At 49.5% G+C, this 25,892-nt stretch overlaps 1 protein-coding gene across 2 annotated transcripts in view; it reads left to right on the top strand.

Annotated features, from left to right (window-relative positions):
• NUP188 (nucleoporin 188) overlaps window positions 1-25,892 on the top strand; it is a 1,272,194-nt gene that overhangs the window by 174,498 nt on the left and 1,071,804 nt on the right. For both annotated transcript variants that reach the window (XM_086924860.1, XM_086924859.1), the window contains exons 9-11: window positions 495-706; window positions 18,732-18,846; window positions 20,897-21,097. In XM_086924860.1, the coding sequence (XP_086780986.1) occupies window positions 495-706; window positions 18,732-18,846; window positions 20,897-21,097 (528 nt within the window). The remainder of the gene's footprint in view (window positions 1-494; window positions 707-18,731; window positions 18,847-20,896; window positions 21,098-25,892) is intronic.

Here is a 25,892-nt window from a genome sequence, read left to right as displayed (position 1 = left end):
TGGGCTTCACTGAAGGGAAGGTGCCAGTAGAGGTGGGGTTGACTGACTTCATTGAAGGGAAGGCGCCAGTAGTGTTGGGGTTGGCGGGCTTCACTGAAGGGAAGGCACCAGTAGAGGTGGGGTTGACTGGCTTCACTGAAGGGAAGGTGCCAGTGGAGGTGGGGTTGACTGGCTTCACTGAAGGGAAGTGCCAAGTGAGAAAAGGTAATGAGGTATGTCCCTGAAGGGACAGTATGAAGAGAGTGAAGCGAATGAGGAACATTAATGAAGGTAATGCCGACTAGAGGAGATATAGGCTTTACTGTTGCAATCCACCAAATGCTCTTGTACCTTAAGCTGGCTCACTTAGGAATGAATCTGAAATTGTATATTGCTGTTGCAATGCTTGCTTTTCTTTTCTGACAAGGTGTGTAGTTTGATGTGTTCCTGTGATTGTTAAATACTGTGAAATTCATAGCCTCTTCCCTGGTGAAATGTCTTTACTGGTTCTGCAGACAGAGCGCCAGGTATCCCGGTGGTTCATGCAATGCCTCCGAGAGCAGGCAATGCTTCTGGAAACCATCTTTCTGTATTATGCCTACTTCGAGATGTCACCTGCAGAACTGCTGACCTTTACCAAGATCTTCAAAGAGCAGGGCTTTGGTCGCCGGCAGACAAATCGACACTTGGTAGACGACACCATGGATTCCACTGTAGAACGCATTGGGTATGTGTGCTAAATCTGGAATCAAGTGAGTGACCTAGACTGCTGAAATGTAAAAGTCAGTTTAACGGACAATAAAATAAAATGTTACGTGATATGTTAATATCGGAGAGAAGATGGGGAAGTAGAGAAGAAAAGAGTGCAAGTAGAGATGTTAAACTTGGAAATGAAGTATGGGAAAGAAAGAGATGAACTGTATAAAGGGGTGAATAAAGACTAAAAAAAGGGAGAGCAAGGAGAGTAGCAGATTGATGACGGGTTTGTTTTGCCTCCCGAAGTAGTAAGCGAGGAGCAAAGCATTTGAAAAGTGTATTCTTACAAGAGGAAGATCAGATCAAAGAAAAGTATGCATTTCTAGCACAAAGGAGTGAGTAATGCGAGTGGACAAAGTAGATGTAACTATATGGATGAAAAGCATATGGTACTTACCTGTAATCCTAGTTCTCTTCCAAGGGGATACTCATCAAAGTCATAGGCACTGAATAGTCCTGCCCACGTGCGGGGACCCCGGAGCATATACAAAATTCATATATATGCATGTTTAGCCACAAACATGTACGGAGTACCTTCAAACACAGATATCCATGTATATACATAAACAAGCAGCCTAAAACCATTCAACAGGTTAAGATGCCAAAATGTCATTGGGTTTTTCATTTACAATAAAAAATATCTTTATATAGCATTTCTGTAAAGAAGAACATACGCTCCTCTAGTGTACTAACATTCAGCTAGATTCATGAAGCCAAATTGCTATCGCAATAGCTGCGAATAAGTAATTGCGATCGCAATTTGAGTAAAAGGAATTTATGAAAGTGTAATCTCTAAAAATGCGAATTCGCAAAAGAAAAATTGCGATTTCGCAAATAAATTCGCAGAATCCTGGAAGAAGCCCATTTGCGATTCTTAAATAGCGAGAAATCATGGATTCTGCGAATTCATTTGCGAAATCGCAAAACAATCGCAATCGCAATTCATGAAAATTTGCAAAAAGCGAAAAACCCGAAAATCGCTATTTGCGACGCGCAATTTAAGGAGAACCCAAACCAGGTGATAACCAGTAAGGAAATTTTTTTTTCTCAAAAAAACGCTAACAAACTACCAACAGGTGCAGGCCTGACCAAACACACTTAAGGATATGCAGCTGGAGCATGAGGACTCTCACAATTCCAGGACTCTACATGGTGGTCAGGCGGCGAAGGCTACAGCGAGCAGCACGGAACAGACGTAGGATCCAGGAGCGGATATTCTGGCAGCGGGTCACCCTTCTGGGCCAAACCAGGGAGCAAATTTACGCTAAGTACCGCCTGAATGGGGCAATGATCATCAAGCTGATCCGGGATCTAGACCCCCTGATGCAGCACCCAACAAGGAGGACCAATGCCGTGCCCACCCATGTCCAGGTATTGTGCAGCCTGCACCTTCTGGCGTCCGGAAGCTTCCAGGGGATAGTCGCTGTTGCAGGGGGGATATCCCAGCCCACCATGTCCCGCTGCCTAAGGAGTTTCCTGGAGGCTATGCTGACCCGGCTACACCACTACATCTCATTCCCGACCAGCCAACAGGACTTGAATGACACCAAGCTCCAATTTTACAACGTAGCACAATGTAATAGGATGCATTTCCAAATGTAATAGGATGCATTGACTGTACCCACATCCACATCTGCCCACCAGCACAAACGTAATACATGTATCGCAACCGCAAGTCATACCACTCTCCCAATATCCAGATGGTGTGCAATGCTAAGACAATCATCACGGACATAGTGGCACAGTACCCGGGGAGCACATATGACTCCTTCATATTCCAGCACAGCGGCATTCACACACGACTGGCCAGGGGAGATTTCGGGGAAGGACACCTACTAGGTAAGTACACAAGCCCCAAAATAGTACACTGTGACCATGTATCTGCGCATAACAGGCACTCACCCTCTGCTCCTATCATTTAGGTGACAGCGCCTACGCTCTCCGTGAGTACCTCCTCACCCCATACCGCAACCCTGCAACATCACAGCAACGGCGTTACAATGCTGCACACATACGTGCAAGAAATTGCATTGAGAGGACATTTGGCCTTTTCAAGACCAGATTCCGCATACTTCACAAGACTGGTGGGGCCATCAAATACGAGCCTGAGGTCTGCTGCCGCATTGTGGCAGTGTGTGCAATACTCCACAACATTGCCACCAAGCGCCGGATACCTGTAGAGATAACTGGCAGTGAGTCAGAAGGGGACAACCGCCCACCTGCCCATGTGCGTCATGCACGCGGGGAAAATCCTGCTGAAGGACACAGACGGCGCAACCAAATCACAATGAACTGTTTCTAGTGCACCCACTCCCCTCACCCAACACTTCACTCATGCATGACAATGGAAATAATGACATGAGTCTGATGTACTATGTTTAAATAAATATTATTGTTGGTTGCACAATAATATTGCATAATTTTAAACAGTAAAATTTGAGGTGTATTGCGTCAATAATCTCCACATTTTGTAGTGGGCATGCTTATGCAATCAGCATGTCCCTGCCCTATGAGCATTAATGTCATTGGCTCCTCCGGGGCGAAGCTCCGAGTCGCCTCTCGACCTCTTCCTCCGGCTGAGCACGTGATGCCGCAGTGGGCCTGCTGCTGCGGCGTGGAACACTAACCTGTGACAAAGACAGGCTGCTGTGGCTAGATGTTCCCTCACTTGTGTCATCCCCTCCTGCATGGCCGTGGCCAATTGGCTGCAGAGCCTGAACTGTAGTGGTTGCCTGCTCGAGTGCCCGTGCCACGTCCTGGCAGCATTGGACCATCTGGAGTTGCATGGCCAATGATCTACGGGACAGCTTGGAAGTTGCGTTGCCAATCATATAGTTGGAGCGCGTGTACGCCGAGAGGCGTGTTAGGACCTGGCGGTGGCGGCGCCGGGTGAGGTTTCGCTGGCTCAGCAGGGCCGCAGTGTTTGCCTCCACAGCTGTGGTCATTCGGTCCATCCGGTCGGACAGCTGGCCAACATTCCTGGATGTATTGTGCAGCTGCAGGTGTATTGCTGCAAGGTGTCGTGCCTGTAGTTGGGGGACGCGCAGCATGCGGCGCTTTATTGAGAGCCCCGGCACATGCACAGTCATCCCCCTCCTGCCGGCGCGTGGTGTACTTTGGCGCCGCTCCCTGACCTGTACGCTGGACTGGGTGGGCACAGTAGGTGTGCGTTGTGTTGGTGGCCTGGCGGCTGCTGGTGTTGCCGATGCCACTGGCATGGGTCTCACAGCTGACGATGGTGGTGCGCGTGTTGTTGCTGGCGTTGCAGGTGGTGGTACGGCTGCTGGCACTGGTGCTTGCACAGATGGACCTGGTTGTGTGGATGGATCTTCCTCACCCTCTGAATCCTCATGAGTTTCATCAATTTGCAGCCCCTCACTGTCGCTGCTGGTGTTTTCTGCGCCACCTGTGATGTAAAGTGGACGTTGATTAATTACATGTATCTTTCACATGGAAGGTTGCTACATGCATGCATGCAGGCTACCATTACCTGACTGGCTGTTGAATTGACTCTATTAGGACATGTCTGGCTGTATGGGGCTGAATGAAAATTGTGGTCAGACTACATGTCCCACAATGCAATAGGGATATTCCGGTGTGCATGGGCTGCATGACTGTGGTTTCTTATGGGGAGCTCTAGGGTCATGGCCATTGTTAGGGGACAGGGTCGCAGGCGTATGGCACTTACCTTGGCTGTCTTGGGTGGGTCGGGAGGAGTCCAGCTGGGTTACCCCCACGCATGACTCTGGTTGCAATGTTCTCAACAAGATCCTCCAATGGGGTGTTGGGAGGGACTGTTGGCTCTCCCCCTCCTGTTGCAAGGCGCTCATCCAGCTTCTCGGCAACCCTCTCCTTGGCACGACCTCGGAGGTCGTACCACCTCTTCTTGAGATCGTCAAGTGATCTCTGTGTGACTCCAACAGAGTTTACTTTTGCGCGGATGCGCAACCAGTCGCTGTTTCTCGGCCTCTGGCACCCTCCTGGACTCCTTCCCGAACAGTCTATCATTGTCTTTACAGACTCCCTCTATGAGATGTTCCAGCTCCTGTTCGGAGAATTTAATTTTACGCTTTCTCCCTGTGGTACTGGGCCCTGCTGCTTCCTGTGACATAGCTGCAGTGTGGAGTATCCAAATACAAAAACTGGAGGTGGTTGGAGTGGAGCTCTGAGCAGTGCTGCTTCCAATTCAGCCTCAGTATTCAGAATGAGGGAGGGAACAGCCTGCTTCCTGGTTGTGATATCATCACTGTTCTCGAAATGCGACTTCCCGTTTTCGGGAAAATCGCTATCTGCTTTTGCGGCCGAATGCGAATCGCTATTTTTTCTCGCAGAATTACATGAATCCCATTATGCGAATTCTAAATTGCGATTCGGTATTAATCGCAATTTAGAATTCGCAGAAAATGGTTTTCATGAATCTGGGTGATTGTCTTTTATTTTCAAAGAAAAAGGCAAGTAATAGTCAATTAGCCCATAGGTTGCATAGATAAAAAGACAATGTTAATAAACTGGTGCCGTGCCTTTAAGACCTCCAGGATTTCCCTGCTCCCATTATGCACAACAGGTGACTCTTCGGTACTGAAAACTTCAGACCTGCCTGCTAGTATCCCTGAGGCAGAACCCGGGGAGGTACACTGTTGCTATTTTCAAACTTGCACTGAGCTATTATTGTATTATTGTGTGCTGAAGAAACTGGAAACAGTTTTTTTTTAAAGACCACTTGTTGCGCTAGTGTCTCACTTACCCCCACGCGCCTCACGCATCCCTTACACCGCCGCAGCCGAGTTGAGGCTGCATTTCAGTGGGGGGCCGCCATCTTGGACGAGGAGTGGGTCGGCAGACTAGTGCTCGGTCCTCCTGCCAACCCCCAGCATAAATGGCTACACATACCAGGACGCGCAGCGGACGAGCGCAGCGGGCGCGCCGATAGCGCCAACGTCAAGCCCGTCTGCGCCCGTCCGCGCCAGACTGGGCGACGGGCCGAGGCCCCATATGCTACCCTCCTTGCCCTCCACAATTTACGCACGAGAAACCCTCCTTCAGCTCAGAAAAGCCACCCCCTCGCCATGCCTTCACACGCTCTCCTTAGAAAAATGTCATACGAGTTGTTCTCACTGTGCGTATACTTTAACTCCTTCCACTGTATCAAAGAAGCAATGGAGCAAGATGGCCCTTCTCAATTGTAGGTCCTTACCCAAACATGGCACAGAAATCAATCTACTCCTTTACGAGGCAGAGCTAGAGGTGCTGTTTCTTACAGAAACCTGGCTGTCCCTTGCATCAGACCCAGACATAGTCCAAACACTGCCGCCAGGCTATCTAATCCAACGCCACAATAGACTCTCCGGAATAGGGGACGGAGTCGCGATTATTTATAAAAACCACCTGTCCTGCTGCCATAGAGACAGCCCGGTCCAGGACTGTGAAAACATACACTTTTTTATCCAGCTCTCCCCTTTAAAATCATTCTCCGGTATCCTGGTCTACCGCCCGCCAGGACCACTAAAACAGTTCTGTAGCTCTTTGTTGGAAGCTACCACCTCCTATACCTGCGTACTCCCCAATTTCACTATTCTGGGAGATCTAAACATTCACTTTGATGACCAGTTAGACAAAGCAGCGGGAGACCTAATGTCAGACCTGACCTCTTACAACCTTCACTTGAAAAACCATTGGCCCACCCACACCAAAGGCCACCTTCTGGATCCCATCTTCTCGAATATTCCCGAATTAGTTGCAGATGAGCCCCTTCCAATTCCCTGGTCAGACCACTATGTAACTCCCTTCAAGTACCAAACTTCTACGGAAACCTCAGGCAAATCCCCTCCCCAGGTCCCATCCCGCCCATGGGCGAAGTTAGATATAAAAGCCTGGACTTGCAAACTTGAAGCCACTATCCCAGTCCTCGAATCAGACCCAGCGCTGGCGGACCAACAACTTCACACCTGGATCGAAAAATCCCTAGACTTAGTCCTGCCAAACAAATCTTGCCCCAGTAAAAAGGGAACATTTAAATCTCCCTGGTTTACACCAGAGCTGCACGAACTTAGGAAACACTGTAAAAAGCTAGAACGCTTATGGAGAAAGGACTGGGCCACTAAGAGTAAGGGAGAATATAAATCAGCCATGAAGCATTATAAAGCCAGCATAAATATCACCCAAGCCACTTTTTTTGAAGCAAAAATGCATGCCGCGACCAACTCCTCAAAAGAAACTTATCGCATCATCAGATCATTGATGAAAGTCCCAGAACCACAACCGATCACTGACCTCTCAGGTCTAAGATGTATTCAGCTAGCTGAGTTCTTCTCCTCCAAAATTGACACCATCTTAAAAACCCTCCCGACCCCCAACATCCCCCTAGACCTGCCTTCCTCTCCCTTTGCACCCGACGCTCCTTGCCTGGACCTCTTCTCCCAGGTAACAAAGGAAATGTTTCTAGCAACCTTAAACTCAATCAAGAGCGGTGCACCGACAGATCCAGCCCCCATTAACAAACTAAAACTGGTAGCCACCACGGTGACCCCCCTCTTCACCAACTTAATAAACTCCTCCCTTAACCAAGGCACTGTCCCCGCCAACTGGAAAAGGGCCACCGTTAGAGCGTTATTAAAAAATTCCCACTTCGACCCCTCAGACCTGGCCAATTTTAGTCCAATCTCACTTCTCCCTGGAATCAGCAAGGTGGCTGAAAAGATTGTTAACCAACAGCTCTCCACCTTTCTGGAGTCCAATGGTCTCCTGCGCCTTTCCCAGACAGGATTTAGACCAGGGCAGGGCACAGACACCGCCTCATAGCAGTGGTCGAAGAAGCGAGAACCATTCTGGACGCAGGGGGATCAGTGGCAGTGATCCTCCTGGACCTTAGTGCCGCATTCGACACGGTGGACCATGCTATCCTTGTCCACCGGCTAAGTAGGGCTGGAGTCACCGGCCCTGCCCTGGCCTGGCTTAAATCTTTTTTGGAGCACAGAACCTTCGAGGTGGCCGATGGGCACATCCATTCTAGAGCTCGGCCCCTTCAATGTGGGGTCCCCCAGGGCTCCTCCCTGAGCCCCACACTTTTTAATGTGTACATGACACCCTTGGAAGAAGTTGTGACACATTTTGGCATAAAAGTAGTTCTGATAGATACATCTGCCGTGTGGATTCCTCACCTTGTGAATATCCCCCTTGCGTCAGCAACATTCGGGAATTCTTTTCGTAGCCTCGCGCCGACGTGGATAGGACGTCACAGAGACACGGCTCCGCTCGCGATTCCGCTGACGTCACCGACGCCTACAATAGGCCCACGCCGGCGTGATGACATCAGTTCCCTTTTTTCTGCGTCGTCGACGCTAGCGGTTATCGGGAATCTCTGTAGCCTACTGGTACATTGTTGCCATTTTGTTGCATATTTCTGCTTCTCTGTATCCTGTCTCTTCGAAGATGTCATCCAAGAAGACCGGTTTCAAGCCCTGCAGGGAGTGCGGTAAAATGATGTCCATTACCGACCCCCATGAAGACTGCATCTGGTGTTTAAGTTCCGACCATGATGTGGAGAATTGTTCTTCATGTCGGAAGATGAATCCAAAGGCCCTGAGGGAGAGAGAAGCCAAACTTCTGGTTGCTAAGGTGAAAGCTGGAAAGGAGAAGTCGTCAAGGTCTCGTTCTCGAAGGGCGAGGTCGAAGTCCAGGGCGAGGTCGAGATCTGCTTCTCGAGAGAGGTCGTCTTCGAAGTCGGCGTCGGATCATGTTTCGAAGTCGAAGAAGAAGCACAAGAAGAGGAGACATGAGTCCCGACGTCGGTCTGGTAAGGAGTCGGGCTCGAGGTCGAGGTCACCGAAGAAGGTACGTTCGAAGGTGGTTACTCTCGAAGTCTCTGAGCATGAAGGTGAGGCCTCACCTTCTGAGTCGCATGGGCGGTCTCCCACTCCGGCTCCGAATACTTCTCCGGTTCCGAATCCGTCTCCGGCGCCGTCCCCGGCCCGTGAAGAGGAAGAGACTCGGGAGGTTGTGGATTCTGCGCCTGTTGATGAGCCGAATCAGATTCCTCCACAGGACCGGCCTGATGGGTTTCAGCCGCCCTTTCCTGCTCCAGGCCAGGACCCTTCAGCGTTTCTTAACGCTATGTATGGCGTCTTCTCAAGGGCGTGGTACCCCTCTGGAGCACCTTCGGGTCCCATGGGTCCTTTGGCTTACAGCCTCGGAGTTCCACACTCCTATCCTCCGGCTCCGTTTATGCCTTACATGCCTGCTCCGACGCCGCATTGGCAGTTCCCGGCTCCGCCGAAGTAGTCGACGCCGATTCCAGCGTCGCCTGCTCCTGATCGTCCTCGAGGGCATTCTTCTGTGCCGTCGGATTCGATACCGGCGCCGGCCCCGAATCCGTCGGAGCCGCAGGTGGATCCGGCTGCGAGGCGTGTAAAGGAAAGGTCCAGAAGGGAAGCTCAACGCCTTTTGGAAGAGCAGAGATACATGGATTCACAGTCTGATGTTGAAGAAGGTGAATTAGAAGAGAGCTGTTTTGAGGAGTTGGCGGATTCAGGGACTCTTGATTTCTCTCCAGAGTGGGAGTTGCCCTCAGGCTCAGGTGCTCCCTCTAAGGATATCCAGCCTTACCATCTGGTTATGAGGAAGGCGGCTGAGCTTCTTCAATTGACTCTGCCTACAGTGGAGTTCAAGTCTAATATCCACACTGAGGTCTTGCATTCACCAAATTCTGTTGTTGAGCCTTTACTTCCATTCAATGAAGCTTTGACAGATCCTATAATGGAGGTGTGGAAGAAACCTTTGTCGGCTCCTGCGGTTTCTAAGAGTGTTGCGAGGAGGTACAGGGCTGCTCCTGAGGACCCGGCTATTCTGTCTTCTCATCCTTCGCCAGAGAGCCTGGTCATTCAGGCTGCCTGTTCAAAGAAGAGTCTTAGTGCCTTTCCTCAGGTTCCTTGTGAGAAGGAAGCAAAAAAAACAGGACCAGGTTGCAAAAAAGACCTTTTCATCGGCTAGTATGGCGTTGAAGTTAACTAATGCCACATGTCTTATGGGAAGGTATGTGCATGCCCTGATGGACTCCCAGCGTATCCTGGCTCCAAAAATTCCTGACGCCAACCGGAAGGATTTTGAGGAGATGATTTCTGACACTCAGGCGGCAGCCCGCCAGGTTATTCAAAGTGGTCTGGACACTGCCGACTCTGTGGCTCGTATTATGGGCACTGCTGTCGCCACTAGGTCAGCCTGGTTGAAGTCATCTGACTTTTCGGCTGATGTTCAGGCGACTTTGCTTGATCTTCCTTTTGATGGATCAGGTCTCTTTGGGAAGAAGGCGGATGCGGCTCTTGAGAGATTCAAGGATTGCAGAGCAACACCCAACTTGTCGTCTCCTTAAACCAGTCGGCCCAATGCTTGGAAAATTTAGCCACATGCCTACAGAACATCTCAAAATGGATGAGTGATTCTCTCCTTAAACTTAATGGGAAGAAAGCAGAGATTCTACTACTGGGTGACCCCTCCAATCTCCCCACTAGGCTTCTGTGGCCGCCCTGCTTGGGAACATCCCCACTCCAAAAAAGGAAATTAAGAGCCTAGGCATCTGGCTTGACCAGGACCTCAATTTTAAGATGCACGCTAGGAAAACCGCTGGAACTTGCTGTGGCCTTATGCGCATGGCACACAAAATCCTCCCCTTGATACCTCCCCAGTCCAGGAAACTCCTCATTCAGGGCCTTATCATCTCAAGGTTGGACTACGGAAACGCCTTACCTGGGTGCTCCAAAACTGGCCATTAATAAACTCCAATACGTCCAGAATGCAGCAGCAAGGCTACTTACCGGGACAAAGCATAGATCTCCGCAAAACCCGCTCTCAATTTATTAAACTGGCTCCCAATCCAAGAAAGAATCATCTTTAAAACCCTCTGTATCTCGCACAAAATCCTTCATGGCAGAGGCCCCCCTATCCTGAGTCCCCTCATCAAACCACATAAAGCCAATAGGCAGTTGAGATCAAACACCCTCTCCATGGCCAGTGCCCCCAGAATAAAAAGAGCACGCTCAGGGGGCCGTCTCTTTTCATATAACGCCCCTAAACTATGGAATGCCCTTCCCCTTAACATCCGAAGGGAAACCAATCTATTGGCTTTCCGCAAGTTATTGAAAATCTGGCTTTCCCCCTGAAATCTCCTGTCCTGGATCTAGCATGTTGAGTAACAGTGCTGGGACGCCTACGGGTAGCTAGGCGCTTTAGAAATCCGATTCAAATTCAAAGTTTACACATAAGGATCCTGCCTCTTCTGTAGAGCCAATTCTACGTAAGATGAAGGAAAAGCTTGACAACAAGCAGAAACAAATGCATATGCACGATCTGAGTATATCCTGGCTAACGCCGCGATCTCCACACCATATCCATTGCCATAGAAGCAATTGATCAGCTTATGCCTCTTAGGAAAACAAAGACTGATAAAGCAACCAGTCCTTTATTTCCTCCAATTCCTCCTTCTCCACCACTACCCTCTGGCCCCCCTCTACCATCCTCAGCATCTCCTTCACATCGGCAGGGGGACCCACTTAATATCACCCCTGTAGGGTCTCCACAGGGGGGCAAGACACAGACGTCCTTGACACACCACAGGCACCAGACCCTTGGTCAGCATGTGCATGGACCCTACAGGGGACACGGGTCCTGATCTATAGCAGGCCAGGCCCTCACCTCCTGATGACATCACCGCCTCTCAGGAGCTTATCTGCAGGGTTGCTACATTTCATCAGGTTCCCTTACAAAAGGATCCTTAGAAGAGGATTTCCTCTTTGAGACCATATCCACCATACATCGGGCGGCCAAGACCTCCCTATGCTCAAGAGTATGCTTCGTCATACTGATGACATTTGTAAGAAAGACCCTGCGCAAGCACGCATCTTTACTCCCAGGGAAGAAAAGAAATACAGAGCATCCCCCTCAGACCCAATTTACATTAGAGGGCAGATTCTACCAGATTCAATAGTGGTCTCCATGCAAGAAAAAAGGCCCACTCATAAGCACAAAGTGACTCACCCCCTCCCAGTAAGGAAAGTAACCTTATTGATGCGTCAGCTAAAAGAATGGCTGCACAATCTGACGCATTGCTAATAAGCAGTGACTACAAGCAAGATACGATTGTGCCCACTGGGACGAGATGGAGGAACTCCTTCAACACTTCCCAGAGGAGTAGAAAAAGAGCGGTCAAGAAATAGTGGGTGAGGGCAATCCCATCTCCAATACCTCAATCAGATGCGCCCTTGATTCTTCAGATACTGCTGCACTGGGCATTACTACCAGCGTCTTGTTACGCCACCCCTCTTGGCTGCGCGCATCTGACTTTAAGCCAAAGGTCCAGCAAGCCCTTGTCACTGTCCCATTTGACAAGGAGCATCTCTTTGGCCCTGTAGTGGATGAGGCTTTAGAAAAAAATAATAAAGAAACAGAAGTCGTCAAATCTTTGAGTGCACTTTAAACATCTACTTTGCATTGAAATATCAGTACACAAAATCAATTTTCTTAAAGTTGAGATTTGAGATACATTTTCATTTGATGTCTGATATTTCTTCAGTGTACCCCATGAAACCCATCGCTTTTAGAACATTTTAACAGTGTCTCCTGTCTGAATGCTTGGAGCTAATTAATCTATCCCTATCCTCGGTGGTCCCTAAGCCCTGGAAGCACACCAGGGTAGTTCCCCTACTGAAACCAATATTAGACGTGTCCAAGCCAGAAACCTTCCGACCAATCTCGCTGCTCCCGTATCTATCCAAAATCACAGAATCACATGTCAACTCAATCCTAACTCATTATGTGGAAGCAAACTCGGTACTAGACCTATCTCAAAACTGGTTCCGACCTCTGCATAGTACAGAGTCCACGCTGCTGGCTGTCATAGAACAGTTATGGACCTCCTTGGCTGCAGGCAGAACTACAGCATTAGTTCTGCTGGATCTGAGCATGGCCTTTGACACGGTCTCCCATGAGATCCTGCTCCAACGTCTGGAGGAGATCAGTATCAATGGCAAAGCCCTCTCCTGGTTTTCGTCCTTTCTAGACAGTCGAACCTTACAAGTTACTGCCCCTCCTTTCCTGCACTCACCCATTATGCTGTGGGGTGCCCCAGGGGTCAGCATTAAGCCCTACCATATTCAACATCTGTTAGACTGTGAGAACGTGCCCTCTTTCTTGCATTGGTATGCCCCACTTTTTGATGAATTGCTGATGTTTTTTGACTGAGTGTGCCCTTGGCTCCTGCTAATCAGGTACCCAGGGCCTGTGTTCTTTCCCTAAAACTGCATTAAAGCCTAAACCCAATTGGCATCCCTGGCGACATGTTAGCCCCTGGTAAATGGTACCACCGGTACCCAGGGCTCTGTGACCAGAGAAGATCCCTAAGGGCTGCAGCACTTATTGTACCACCCTCAGAGGCCCTGCACCCTGACACTCACACACTGCCTTTGCAGGCTGTGTGTCTTGGTGCAGAACAAAGTAAAGAGTCGACATGGCAAACATCCCTGTGTGCCATGCCCACAAACCACTGCCCTGACATACATCAGTCACCCCTTTAGCTGGGTGCCCTATGCCAGTCGTGAGGGTACAGGTGATGAGCCCTGAACCTTCTACAGTGCTCAAGTCCTTTCCTGGGCACTGTAAGTGCAGTGCTGCCATTAAGAGTATATGGTGCAGGGAGGTTGTCATTACGAACTCCACAGCACCATAATGGCTACACTGAAAACTGAGAAGTTTGGTATCAAACTTCTCAACACTGATGCTAGTGTGGGATTTAATGTAAAATGCACGACAGAGGGCATCTTGGAGATGCCCCCTGAAACTCGACCAACTTCTAGTGACCTGAAAGAGTGGCTGCCACCACCAGACATGTTTCTGGACCCCTGGGTCAAGAGCTACTGCTCTCGGGGGCCTGAAACAATGCGCATCCTGGGACGAGGTGCTAAGCCTCCTCCCCCCAGATGGGCAGGGTTCACGAAGGAGAAGCTTCAAAGGCATGCCGCCTTTGTGAGCCTCTCCAGACCATTTGCTGCTTTCAGCAACTGGTCCCCACTAGTTCTACCCCCTACTTTGGGCGGGAGAACCGCCAGGGAAAATAAGTGAGGAAGAGAGGTGTGCCCACCTCTGCCAACTCCACCCCCTCAGGTGGGGAGGTGAGGTGAAGCACAACCTCGAGTCCCCGCCATCTTGAAGATGGGGGGGGACCCAGCCAACCAGGGACAGGCTCCTGCCCCACTCCCACTGGAGAGTGCCAAATAGGGGGTGTACCCACCCCAGCGAAGTGACCCATTGGTTATAGGGGGCACCCTGAACCTTCCTTCCTCAGATCCAGCAACAACAAGAAAAGAAGATAAGGACTGAAGAGCTGTGTAGAGTTAACAAGGGGACAACGCCCACTGACTTGGCCCCAGTCCCACAGGCCTGTCTCCCCTCGAACCTGCTCCTGCGAAATCCAGTGTGTCCTGCAGCCAGCAACCTCAAAAACGCCGGAGTACCTGCCTGCCTTCACTTCAAAGACTGAATCTCCCGTGAAGACCGGACTTTTTCAAACTGCAGTTTCTGGTGCCAGCCAGAGACCGCAAATCCAGCCCACTTGGCACCCGCCGAACCCGGCCCGAGTGGAAAAACACCACGAGGAAGTCACCCCTGTGATCCTGACCCGAGATCCAGCGACCCATGACCTGCCTCAAGCTCCAGACGACGCCTGCAGCTACAACCCAGAGGACCCCCCTTCCACGACCAGAGCGGGTAAGAAAATGCGATGTCCCAAGGCACCCCTTGCACCTGATGCCCCACGGCCTTGTGTGCCCAAACCAACGGTGCCTAACCAACCCACAACATCCCAACTTACCCCTCGAAGTGGTGGTCGCACCCAGACGATCCTCGTCCCCGAGCCTACAGTGTTTCTTTGTACCGGAGGTTCTCCATTGAAAACAACAGGGGACCCGAACTCAAAACCGCACCCGGCCACCCCAGTGTCCCTGAGGGTGCACCTTTGGTGCTACTTTGGTCCCAAACTTGCCCTGAGCTAAACCATAGGAGCTTTCCTTCCACAACCTCGTGGCATGTTTGCCAGCAGCCATCAACAAGAGACCCCCTATCCACCATGGAATAACATTGGGGCTCAACACTCTGCACCCGGACGCTCTAGTGCCGCTGAGGAAGCAATCTCAGTGCATCACTGACCCTGGGGGACCCCTGAGTCTAACCCCAGACCCTTAACTCCCACAGTCGACTACTTACCTGCAAACCGATAACCTGTTTTTCCTCCATTGGATAGCATTGACAATTTTCCTTCCAAAAAAACGACTTGTGTGGAGTTTTGAAAACTAAAGATATTCTTTAAAAAATCGTATAAATAACCAAAACTTGTTTTCTTACCTGTTTGTAGGACATGCCGAGTGCTGAATGGAGCGTTAGAGCAAATCAAACACTCACCCCCCAGTCAACTGATCTGGTTTGAATCCATCATCATTCTTTAGTTCACCCTACCACCCCAGTTGAGACATGGCCATATGCAAATCCGTCTGACCCTGTGCCTCATGGGAACAGTCCAGCCCGAACTGCTAAGCCATGTCTTCCCTGGACCGGAAACAAGCATCCTGGGACCGGTTTCGGGTTCATAACCCTCATCAGCCAGGCTATCTTGAATCCAGTGGCAAAGTGAGCAAGGGACCCACGCCTGGGCATACCCTGCCAACTTAGGGTGAAAAAAGCGATACCAAAGGGGATGATGGACGGAGCATTGGAGCAAATCAAACACTCACCCCTAGTCAACTGATCTGGGTTTAATCCATCATCATTCTGAATCTAGTCATCCAGCACTGAGTTGGAAAATAACGCAAAAGTAACTTACCTGCAATTTGTTGAAAAAACCTATTCATTTCAATGTACAGCTCCAAAAAGTTTTTGAGTGTGAAGGTTTGAAATCTGAAAATATTCTTTAAAAATCGCACGAATAACAAAAACGTATTAACTGACCTCTTTTCAGGAAATGTCCCAGTGCTGAATCTAGGCATCCAGCACTGAGTTAGAAAAAGTAACGTAAAAATAACTTACCTGTAATTTACTGAAAAAGCCTTTTCAATCCAATGTACTGTATTTACTAAGTGTTGCATACTACTGCTCGCCTGTAAATCAAAGTACAATTTATTTAGCATTTTCAAACTGTTCTATATCCAGTAACTTATTACTGAAAAACAGTTAATGCTTATCTGTGCCAGGCTTGCTTGGTTCTAAAAATAAACAGTATATTTGTATACAAAAACAATTGGCCTAGAGTTCAGTTGTTTGAGACCATTTGCTGTACAACAAAAGCTTTACACGGTCCTCTGATACTGCGTTACTGCTCGACCAAGCTACCGAGAGTAAGGTTATTTCTAACTTTAACCTCTGCTTACCTTTTGGGACTCTTCGACTATACACACTGTACCTCATTTTGGTGTAGTATATATAGAGCCACTTTCTTACAGAGACTGTTGGCACTGCTGGCGTAAACCCGGGGCATCTCCCTGGTGTCATACGCAGATGACACCCAGCTGGTGATCGCCCTCTCCAACAATCCTAGCCAGGTCGCAGCAAAAAGTAAGCAGGATCTAACAGCTATCTCGGAGTGGATGGCCGCTAATTATTTGCAGCTAAATTCAGCCAAATCTGTGATCCTTCTGGTAGGCAGGGATTCCCATCTCTGGGGCAATGAGTGGTGGCCTCCTGCTCTTGGAGTGCCTCTCCATACCCAAACATATGGTGAAGAAGTTAAGTATAATGTTGGATGATGATCCCACCTTTGAGGCCAAATCAGTCGCAGGGAAATATTTCGGACTGTTGGGTGGCCTAAAGCCAATACTAGGTCTCTTTGATTCTCAAACTCTGCAGCTGATCATCCAATCATCAACCCAGGCCAAATTGGAGTATTGCAACGTGCTACTTCAGAGTGCCTACAAATCCATGATCAAAAGGTTGCAGCGCTTTCAGAATGCTGCTGCCCATGCTATCTTCGCCCTTCCTAAACACTGTCATATCTCCAGACTCCTCTGCCGCCTACATTGGCTACCTCTAACACAGAGAGCGCTTCAAAACGCTGTTAATCACCAATTAGATCCTCTTGGATATCAGGCCAATAATCTTGAGTGAACTATTTTCCTACAATGCACCCACACAAGCACTGCGCTTGGCAGATCTGCTCCTGGCCAGAATCCCTACGATACGCAGGGCCAGAGCGGGTGGTTGATCCTTCAAGCTGTTGGCTCCCTCCGTTTGGAACTCCCTCCCTGTCCACATCCGTAGCAACCCTGATCACCTGACCTTCAGGAGACTGGTAAAGACCTGGCTTTTCTCTCACTGTTAATCTTCTCTCTTTGTCTCCTCACTCTGTGTTCAACTTCAGTACTGTGACGCCCCGATGCTGGGGAAGCCATGCGCTTTATAAATACTCTAATACTCCATCATATCATATTATTTATATATATATATATATATATATATATGTCAAAATACCTCTCCCCTAGAGGAAAGCACGAGTCGCACACATCACGGTGAGTTGGAATCCAATCTTTATTTCCTTAACAAGGCCTCGTTTCCTAATGCATTTCTGCCACTGCTGTGGCCTTCTTCAGAGGAGGAGCTACGTTTCTGGAGGCTGTGCAAACATACTCGGGCCAGTTCATTGCTGTTTAATTGTTTCTGCCGGTGGTCCTCGTAGTCTGCTAGCAGCATTCCAGTTCTTTCCTTTCCGTGGGCGATGGTGATTAGATTCCACAGCTTTTTCTCATCCGCGATTCCCTGCAAGCCACTTTTGTGCAAGTATAGACTACTACCAGGGGCCAGTCCCTGATGGCTGCCACTGCCCTAGTTCCTTGCGGGTAGTTCAAAGACGTGTCCAATGCAGGCAGTTTCTGGCGCACTTGCGTAGTGGTGCGTTTTTCTGTGGCAGGACCAAGCCACTAATGTGTAACTAACACACACACTAACACACACACACACACACACACACACACACGCGCGCACTCACTCACTCACTCTCACTCTCACTCTCACTCTCACTCTCACTCTCACTCTCACTCTTACTCTTACTCTCACATACACTCTTTAAAGGATTATTTACCTAGTGTGGGGACGCACTGTTCTTGATCCTTTACTTAAAATAATCCATATAGAATTCTGGCAAGAGTGTTACCTGCAGTGGGACAATAGTTCCAGGCTGATGGCACTATCTCAGGTGTATGTATAGGATGAGTGCTTGTACCCATCTCTTCGCTGTACCTAGAAACGTATGCGATCTTTGAAACCCTCCAGTATTCTTCCTCTTGTGATATTTGTTCCTGATCATCTTTAGCCTACCATGGAAACTGTACTTCTGTGACTGAGAAAAACAGACCGAAACCCTGAGCTCTTTCATTTTGTTGCTGCCAGGTACCATAGTTTGTGCTAATAGAAGAATTCAGAATCCTTCAGATGCATTCTGGATTTGAAAATGGTGCTAAACGCTCTTCTCCAGCTTTCTCCATGAGTGAGATGTAAGCAGGCAGGAGGTGCTTTTACAGACCTTCAGACTGCATTCATCGACCCCTCGCTGAGAGACTCTGGGAGTGAGTTGTGGCGTACAAGCAGCACTTGAAATTAACGGTTCTTTCCTTCCGCTTAATGTTAGTGCCACACGCCTTTTCTAAGCGGATGGTGGTCATATTGGTACACCTACGGAAAATAAAATCTAGATTTACCCTTACTTAAGATTTGAATTCTTCAGGCCAGGCCAGAGAACCCCTCTTGATTTTTATCCATCTCTGAAACCCTTCAAAGTTTTGGGCTTCAGATATGTCACCATCTTCTTAGGGTGTTAGCTTTCACGGCTCATTCAATTTTTTACCAAAATGCTTTCAATCTCTCTTATGAACGATTTTTTACTGATGTGCTCTCGCCGGCACTCCATTGACTCTGAGAGCTTTTATGTCATTAGTGAAAGCAGGACTGAACATGTCTTCTCCTTCCATCCGCAGTTACTTCAGCTCTCTGATCCTGGTGCAGGGCATGGACATGTACTCTCTGCAGCAGTGCGCATTGGACGACCGGGCACAGGAGCACCCCTTTGCCAGTGCAGAGGGCATCTGCCAGGTAAGACCCTCACCCTTCTGTTCCTCTTTGCCTGCCCCTCGACAAAGCTTTGATGAATGTGAGCTGAAGTTTGAGGAACTTGCCCAGTCGATCTATAGGGCGTAGCCTTCGCTGATCCTCCACTTATACATTAATAATTGTCCTTCTGTTTTGGTAAACGTTTCTATGCACATCTGATTTTTACTGTCTTCTGGCCCTCATATATTCAATCATTAACTAAATGCAAAAAATAAGTTTTGCAGTGTTAGTCCTGGCACCATTGGCATGGGTCTCCCTTCCATTTTTCGCTTTTGTCTCCTCTGTGTTTGCTGGTGTTAGATGCTCTGGGCGCTGTGCCACTGCCGTTCAGTGCCACAGCACGAATGCTCCCTATTGTAAATTGACTGTATGAATTGATGTAATCCTAATTGACCCAAGGAACATGATGGGAAAGTCGAATTTAATTATTTTTATATTCTGTGTTTGAAAATACCACTTTTAGAAAGTAGGTATTTTCTTGCCTAAGCCTTCCAGTGTGCTCTGCTGTTGTGTATATTGGCTGCCTGGTTTTGGAGGTTCAGGGCAGGCTGAGCGACCTGGATTGAATAGAGAGATCTGCAGTTGTATGGGGAGGGGTGACCCTTTGATCTGAGCAGGGCCGTGCCTGGCAAGGTGAATGATGGCTCCACCTCCCACTGTGCGTCTGATGGCAGACCACCTCTTCATGAAAGGCAGGATGCAGCCTTGTAAACAAAGTGCTCCAGGACGACACCAAACTGGTTCTGGCTGGGTTCAGTGATTTGTGACTTTTTGAGAACCAAGACTTTTGGATTATAAAGATCTGTGCTAAAACCCCTACACAGTGTGTTACTTCTGGATGTCAAGACAAATGTCTGTCCGTGTAACTAGAGGGAATGGACTTTCAAACTTTCATCCATCTTGTTGAAGCAACCACCCAAGGGCCTGATTTGTGCTTGCCTCCTTCTGAAGTCTTAGGGACATTAGACTTCACCCATCAGCCTTCTGGATTCCTATTTGAGGGGAATTCTACTTGCAGGTGAGGCCTCTGTTGAGAATTCCAGAGCCTCCGGTTCTACTGCGTGGAACGCCGGCTGAAAGTCATTGTATCGCTAGTGTGGGCCGCTGCAGCTGAGGAGCTGTGCCGCTGAGAGCCCGCATTTGCCTGTGTTACCAAAGTCACGGTGGACCGCCGCAGCTGAGGAGGTGTTGCCACTGAGTGCCCTCGTTTTCCGTCCTACGAGAATCATTGCTATCGCTATTCTGGGCCTCTGCAGCTGAGGAGCTGTGCCGCTGAGTACCCCCACTAGCCACCACTTCTAGGATCTTGTTATCATCTGCGTGTGCCGCTGGGTGCCCGCCTTTAAGCCCCGTCCCAGGATTATCGTGAGTGCATGCCGCAGACCGCTAAAGCCAGGAGCTGTGGCTGCTGCGAGTCCGCCTGTCATCACTGCGTCTTCCTTGTGAGGCTGCGTGCCGTGCCTTTTTTAAATCTCAGGGTACATTGTGCATCACCGGGTCGCGTGGACCCCGGCCTCGAACTAAGTTTGTTCCACAGGCTTTTTGAGTGCCTTTATTGCTTTTGAAGTGAATCTGTAATTATGTGCATTGAGGCTCCTTGAGCGTTTTTTTTAGCCTCGTGTTCAGTCTATATAAAGATAACTATTTTTCTATAACCACTTGTGGTGTCCATTTGTAGCGCCTCTCCGCGTTATTGTGTATCGTCATAAAGGCTTCACACACTGCCTCTGATATTGGCCTGTCTGCTCGTGCTACGTTACCACAGGGTTGAGCAGTGGTTATCAAAGGGTGTAGCCCCCTTACTCTGACTTAGGAAGAAGGATCCCTATTTGGGCCTCGGTGCCAGCTGCTGCCAACTAGAGATCCCCATTTCTAACATGCAGTGAAAATTAGTACGTAGTTTAGACTGGCATTTTGCTTTGCATGTCTTTTGTTTGCCCAATGATAGATGTTTGAATCATAACAGTCTATGTAACCATGTTGACTTATTTAACCAGTGAAATATATTTTGTGTTCCTTCCTTTCACTCCAGGAAATGGACAGTCTGTTGCTGACTTTTGGAGACATCCCCCATCATGCACCAGTGCTTCTGGCCTGGGCTCTGTTACGCCACACTTTAAACCCTGATGGAGCTGGCCTTGTGATCCGGCGCATGGGGAGCACAGCCATTCAGATGAATGTGTTTCCATACCTGACCCGGATGCTGCGCACTCTCGGTAGTGGCGGCAACAATGTAAGTTATTCATCTGCAGAATGGTCCTGGGGGTCTGCTTCAAGGGTGTGTAACTTGTGGTGAATGGGAAGAGGGTTTGCAAGTGTTCTACTGGGGACATCTACAGGTTGCTTTACTTATGAAGGAGAGAATTTCATGATGTTGTTTTGCATACTAAGTCCCTCTCCCCCTCTTTCAAGACAGGCTTTTTCACATGTCCATCTTTCCCTGTGCTCATTTTCATGACCATAAAATCTCCATCTATCTAGCGCTTCGAAGCAGTGATCATTCAGGCCTCCTTATTGCCGTCATTTGCTGGCCCCGGTTTGGTTACATGCCCGTTATGCGTCCATAAGTCGGAGCCTCATCCATATGAACCCTTCTCCTTTCTTCCTGTCAGTCTTGTGAGTTTTGGGTGCAGCTGCTCCCCAGCTGTGTAGACTGTCTCTTTGGTGAACAGGCAGACCCTAGGGGATGAATCGATCACAAAATGGATGGATCAGTAGCGCAGCTTGACGACCCAGACTCTTGGCGATAATCCATCGTCAAGGCGCATAATGGTGCCAGTGTTTCCCTTACTATCTACTGAGCACAGATCCCTTATCTGATCCATTTCAGAACTTTTATTAAAAATCTGAGAGCATTGATCTAGTACGTGCTGATCAAAGGCTCAAGGTTAGATCTTCTGCTAAAACACACCCCACTTATGGAACCTGAACTGTATATCTGAAACCACTGTGCAGAAGTGTATTTTAAAAAGTGTATGTTCGAGGCATATGAGCTGCAGGTTCTACACTTTAGTTAGATCGCCACCTGGTGTTGGGCTCGGATGATTGCATGTTGTTGTCCTCTTGGAAGAAGTCTTTGTAGTCACAAGATAGGTGACTCCTCCCTTGGACGTTAGTGCGCATGGGCATCGGCTCCATCCTTAGATTGTTTTTTTTCCGCCACTGGGTTCGGATGCAACTTTTCCGCTCCGGTTCGAAAATCTACTCTTCAAAGACTTCTACGCGCAAAAACTTCTAAAAACAAACTAACTTCAATATACATAGACTTAACCTCATCACTTCGATTCCGGTCGTCGACGCGGGCCGTTGGGCCTACCAACGTGGTGAGGCCTACAACTCATGGTTTTTTCACAGGCAAGATCAAACTCATCCAGGACTCCTTTCTATCGAGTGGACCGGTCACTTTGCCGATGCCCGAGGCGGGTACGCTTCCCCCAGCTATGCAGGGCGCCATATTGGCTGAGTTTCCATCTCTGCCAGCCTCCGCTTCCCTAGCGCTTATGGGCAATTTAAAATCTGGGTCTCCGCTTGACCCCTGCCCAGCTAAGCTCCTGGGTAAACTGGCGGAGGTGGTTAATCCGCTGGCTCACCCTCTTCTCAACCTTTCGTTGAGTTTGGGAGAGGTGCCGTCAGCATGGAAGCAGGCAATGGTCATCCCGTTGCTTAAAAAGCCGGGACTTGACCCGAAAGCCCCAGCCAATTACAGGCCAATTTCGCTGCTGCCGGCTCTTGTAAAAATTTTGGAGAAGCACGTTCAGTCGGTGCTCTCCAATTTTTTGGAGTCCCATGAGATCTTACATGACTCCCAGTCGGGCTTTCGTTCAAATCGCAGCACCGAGACCGCGCTCCTGGAGGTTTCGGAAACCATTAAAGGGGTGCTGGATACCGGGGGCAAAGTCATGCTGGTGTTGTTGGACTTGTCGGCGGCTTTTGACACCGTCCCCCATGAGGGCCTGCTCGCAAGACTCTTTGAGATTGGCCTGCGGGGGACCGTGCTCAAATGGTTTTCTTCCTTCTTGGCCGGCCGCCGGCAAACGATCTGGACATCATCTGACACCGCTGTAATGCCGCCTCTGGGAGTCTGGGTCCCTCAGGGCTCTATATTGAGCCCGACCCTTTTTAATATCTATATGACCCCTTTGGCGGCGGTGACGGAGTCATTTGGTACCCGGATCGTGTCGTATGCCGACGACACCCAGCTCCTCTTCTCTTGTGAGAGGGGGGCTGACTTTGACGGGGAGAGTATCCAGAATTGCCTTGGGGCTGTGTTCGCATGGTTCCAACTGCACAGCCTCAAGTGCAATTCCGACAAATCGGAGGTACTCTTCTTCGGGTGCGATACGGAGCCCAGCTGGCAGGCCTGGTAGCCCATCGACATGTTCCCTCCGTCCGGCTCTTCTCCCATGGCTAAAAACTTGGGGGTTAAGATGGACAAGGGGCTGACGATGAAAGCCCAGATCCTGGGGGTAACCGGCACCTGCTTCGGCCTTTTAAAAATGTTGCGGAAGTTTCTGCCTCTCTTGTCCGAGGAGCACAAGAGGCTGACGGTGCAGGCCCTGATAGGCTCCAGGTTGGATTATGCCAACATTCTTTACCTGGGCCTGCCAGAGTATCTGCTGCAGAGGCTTCAAGTTGCACAGAACGCGGCGGCCAGGGCCATCTTTGGCCTAAGTAGACGCACCAGCGTCTCTGGGTTGTTGGTGACGCTACACTGGCTACCCATCCGCAAACGGATTGCCTTTAAGGCTTTGACCTTGGCCTATAAAGCGCTCCATGCTGTGGGAGCTAAACATCTCCAAAAGAGACTGACCTTTTACCACCCCACCCGCTCGTTGAGGTCGGAATCTCTACTTTTGGCGGCTGTTCCGCGCGTGAAGAGGGCTCGCCTAGGGGGCCGCTCCTTCAGTCTTCTGGCTCCACAGATGTGGAATTCATTACCGCTCCCTTTGCGGGGGGCGACTACCCTCCTTGATTTTAGAAGAGGTCTCAAAACCTGGCTGTTTTCTCAATAGGTCTGCCAGTAGCTCCGTTTTTTTCTGTTGACTCCTTAACCTCTTTTATCTGTGTTGTGTTATTCTGAAATCTGTCCACCTTACCTAAAGCGCCGGGACACTCTTTTTGAGTAACCGTTGCGCTATACAAAAAAATAAATAACATAACATAACAAAGGACACTATTCAAAAAATGCCCTGGGTGTGGAGCAAAATTTCCACACTGCGACCATCACGAGGTGTGTAACCTGTGTTTATCACCTGAATAAGACGAGTCGCGCTGCACAGCTTGTGCGTCCTTTAATTAATTTCACTTTCAGGGCTCGCTGTGTTGCTCTGATTACAATTGCATTGATTGTGTTGTGCCTTGTTGATTTGTAGCGCTTTATTGTAACATCGTGTAAGCTGCCTGATTTTGGCTTTGTGCCCCAGCCTCTCTGTAGTTTCGTTTTTTCGATACTCCTGCCATTTTGTTGTTGTTGTGCCTTGGAGATCGTCCCCTGCACCTCGCCCCCACCTCCCAGCTGACCCTCCCTCGCTCCTCACCCCCCGCCCCCCCCCTCCACTCCTCCACTTATGACAGATGCCTTTGCGCGCAGCGGTCGCGCCGAAGGTGCGCCAAAGGTAAGCCCGTCTACGCCTGTCCGCGCCAGGACCGCGCCCAGCGCCATACCCCGTGGCCCCCGCAATAGCCACTCCACTTACTTAACATATGACGCCGCTACTCTCCTTGCCCTTAACCCCGGACGCTCCCCACAATGCTGCGTAGCTACCCCAGGACACACCCACAGACCATTCGCCTGCCACTCCTGCAAGTTCGCCTGCATCAGGACCTATGCCAAATCCTCCCCCTCCAAACACAACTCCGACTCTAACCACCTGAAGTGTATCCTGCTGAACACCCGATTGATCCACAAACATGCCACTGAACTTTGGGACCTACTCGACACTACATCACCGGACGTCGCCTTCCTTACAGAAACCTGGATGAACGCCTCATCAGCGCCCGACATCGCCATAGCCATCCCGGACACCTACAAGATCATCCGAAAAGACCGCACCAACCAAACAGGAGGAGGCATCGCCATCCCCCATAAGAACACCATCCGAATCGCGACCAGCTCCGACGACAACCTCGCGACCGCCGAACACCTTCACTTCCAGATCCACACCGACCCCAGGACCACACTTAGAGGCACCCTCATCTACAGACCACCAGGAACCCGCACACAATTCAATGAAGACATCACTGACTTCATCAGCCCACATGCCCTCACCTCCGAGAACTACATTCTACTGGGAGACCTCAACTTCCACCTGGAAAAGAACAATGACAGCAACACCACCATCCTTCTGGACAACCTGGCCAATCTCGGACTCAAACAACTTGTTAACACCCCCACTCACTTAGCCGGACACACGCTCGACCCTATCTTCACCTCCAGCAAACACATCTCCTTCGAGCACACCACAGCTCTCCATTGGACGGACCACAGCTGCGTTCACTTCAGCTACAAAAAGTCCACGACCCACATCCCACCACAACCTATTCCTCGAAGAAACTGGAACAAAATCACCACCGACCAACTCTTCACATCGCTCAACCAAAACCCCCCCGCCATATCATCGAACCCAAACCTAGCTGCCACCAAACTCACACAATGGATCACCCACATCGCTAACGAATTAGCACCCTTGAAAAACCACCAGATCAAACCAGGTAGCAAAAAGGCCCCCTGGTTCTACGATGACCTCAAGAAATCCAAGAAGTTATGTCGTACCCTCGAGAAAACCTGGAGAAAAAACCCAACCACCAACAACCTGGCCACCTTCAAGGACGCCACCCGCAAACACCACCAACTGATCCGATCCACCAAGAAATCAGCATTCAAGGATCGACTCGACAACAACGCCCAAAACAGCAAGGAACTATTCAACATCGTCAAAGAATTTACCAACCCCTCCGCCAGCACCAACGACATCACTCCCTCCCAAGACCTCTGCGACTCTCTATCCTCTTTCTTCCACAACAAAATC

This window comes from Lissotriton vulgaris, chromosome 5 (assembly GCF_964263255.1).
Source record: "Lissotriton vulgaris chromosome 5, aLisVul1.2, whole genome shotgun sequence".
NCBI lineage: Eukaryota > Metazoa > Chordata > Amphibia > Caudata > Salamandridae > Lissotriton > Lissotriton vulgaris.
The sequence above is the reverse complement of the archived record's forward strand: the minus strand, read 5'-3'. Positions and strand labels throughout refer to the sequence as shown.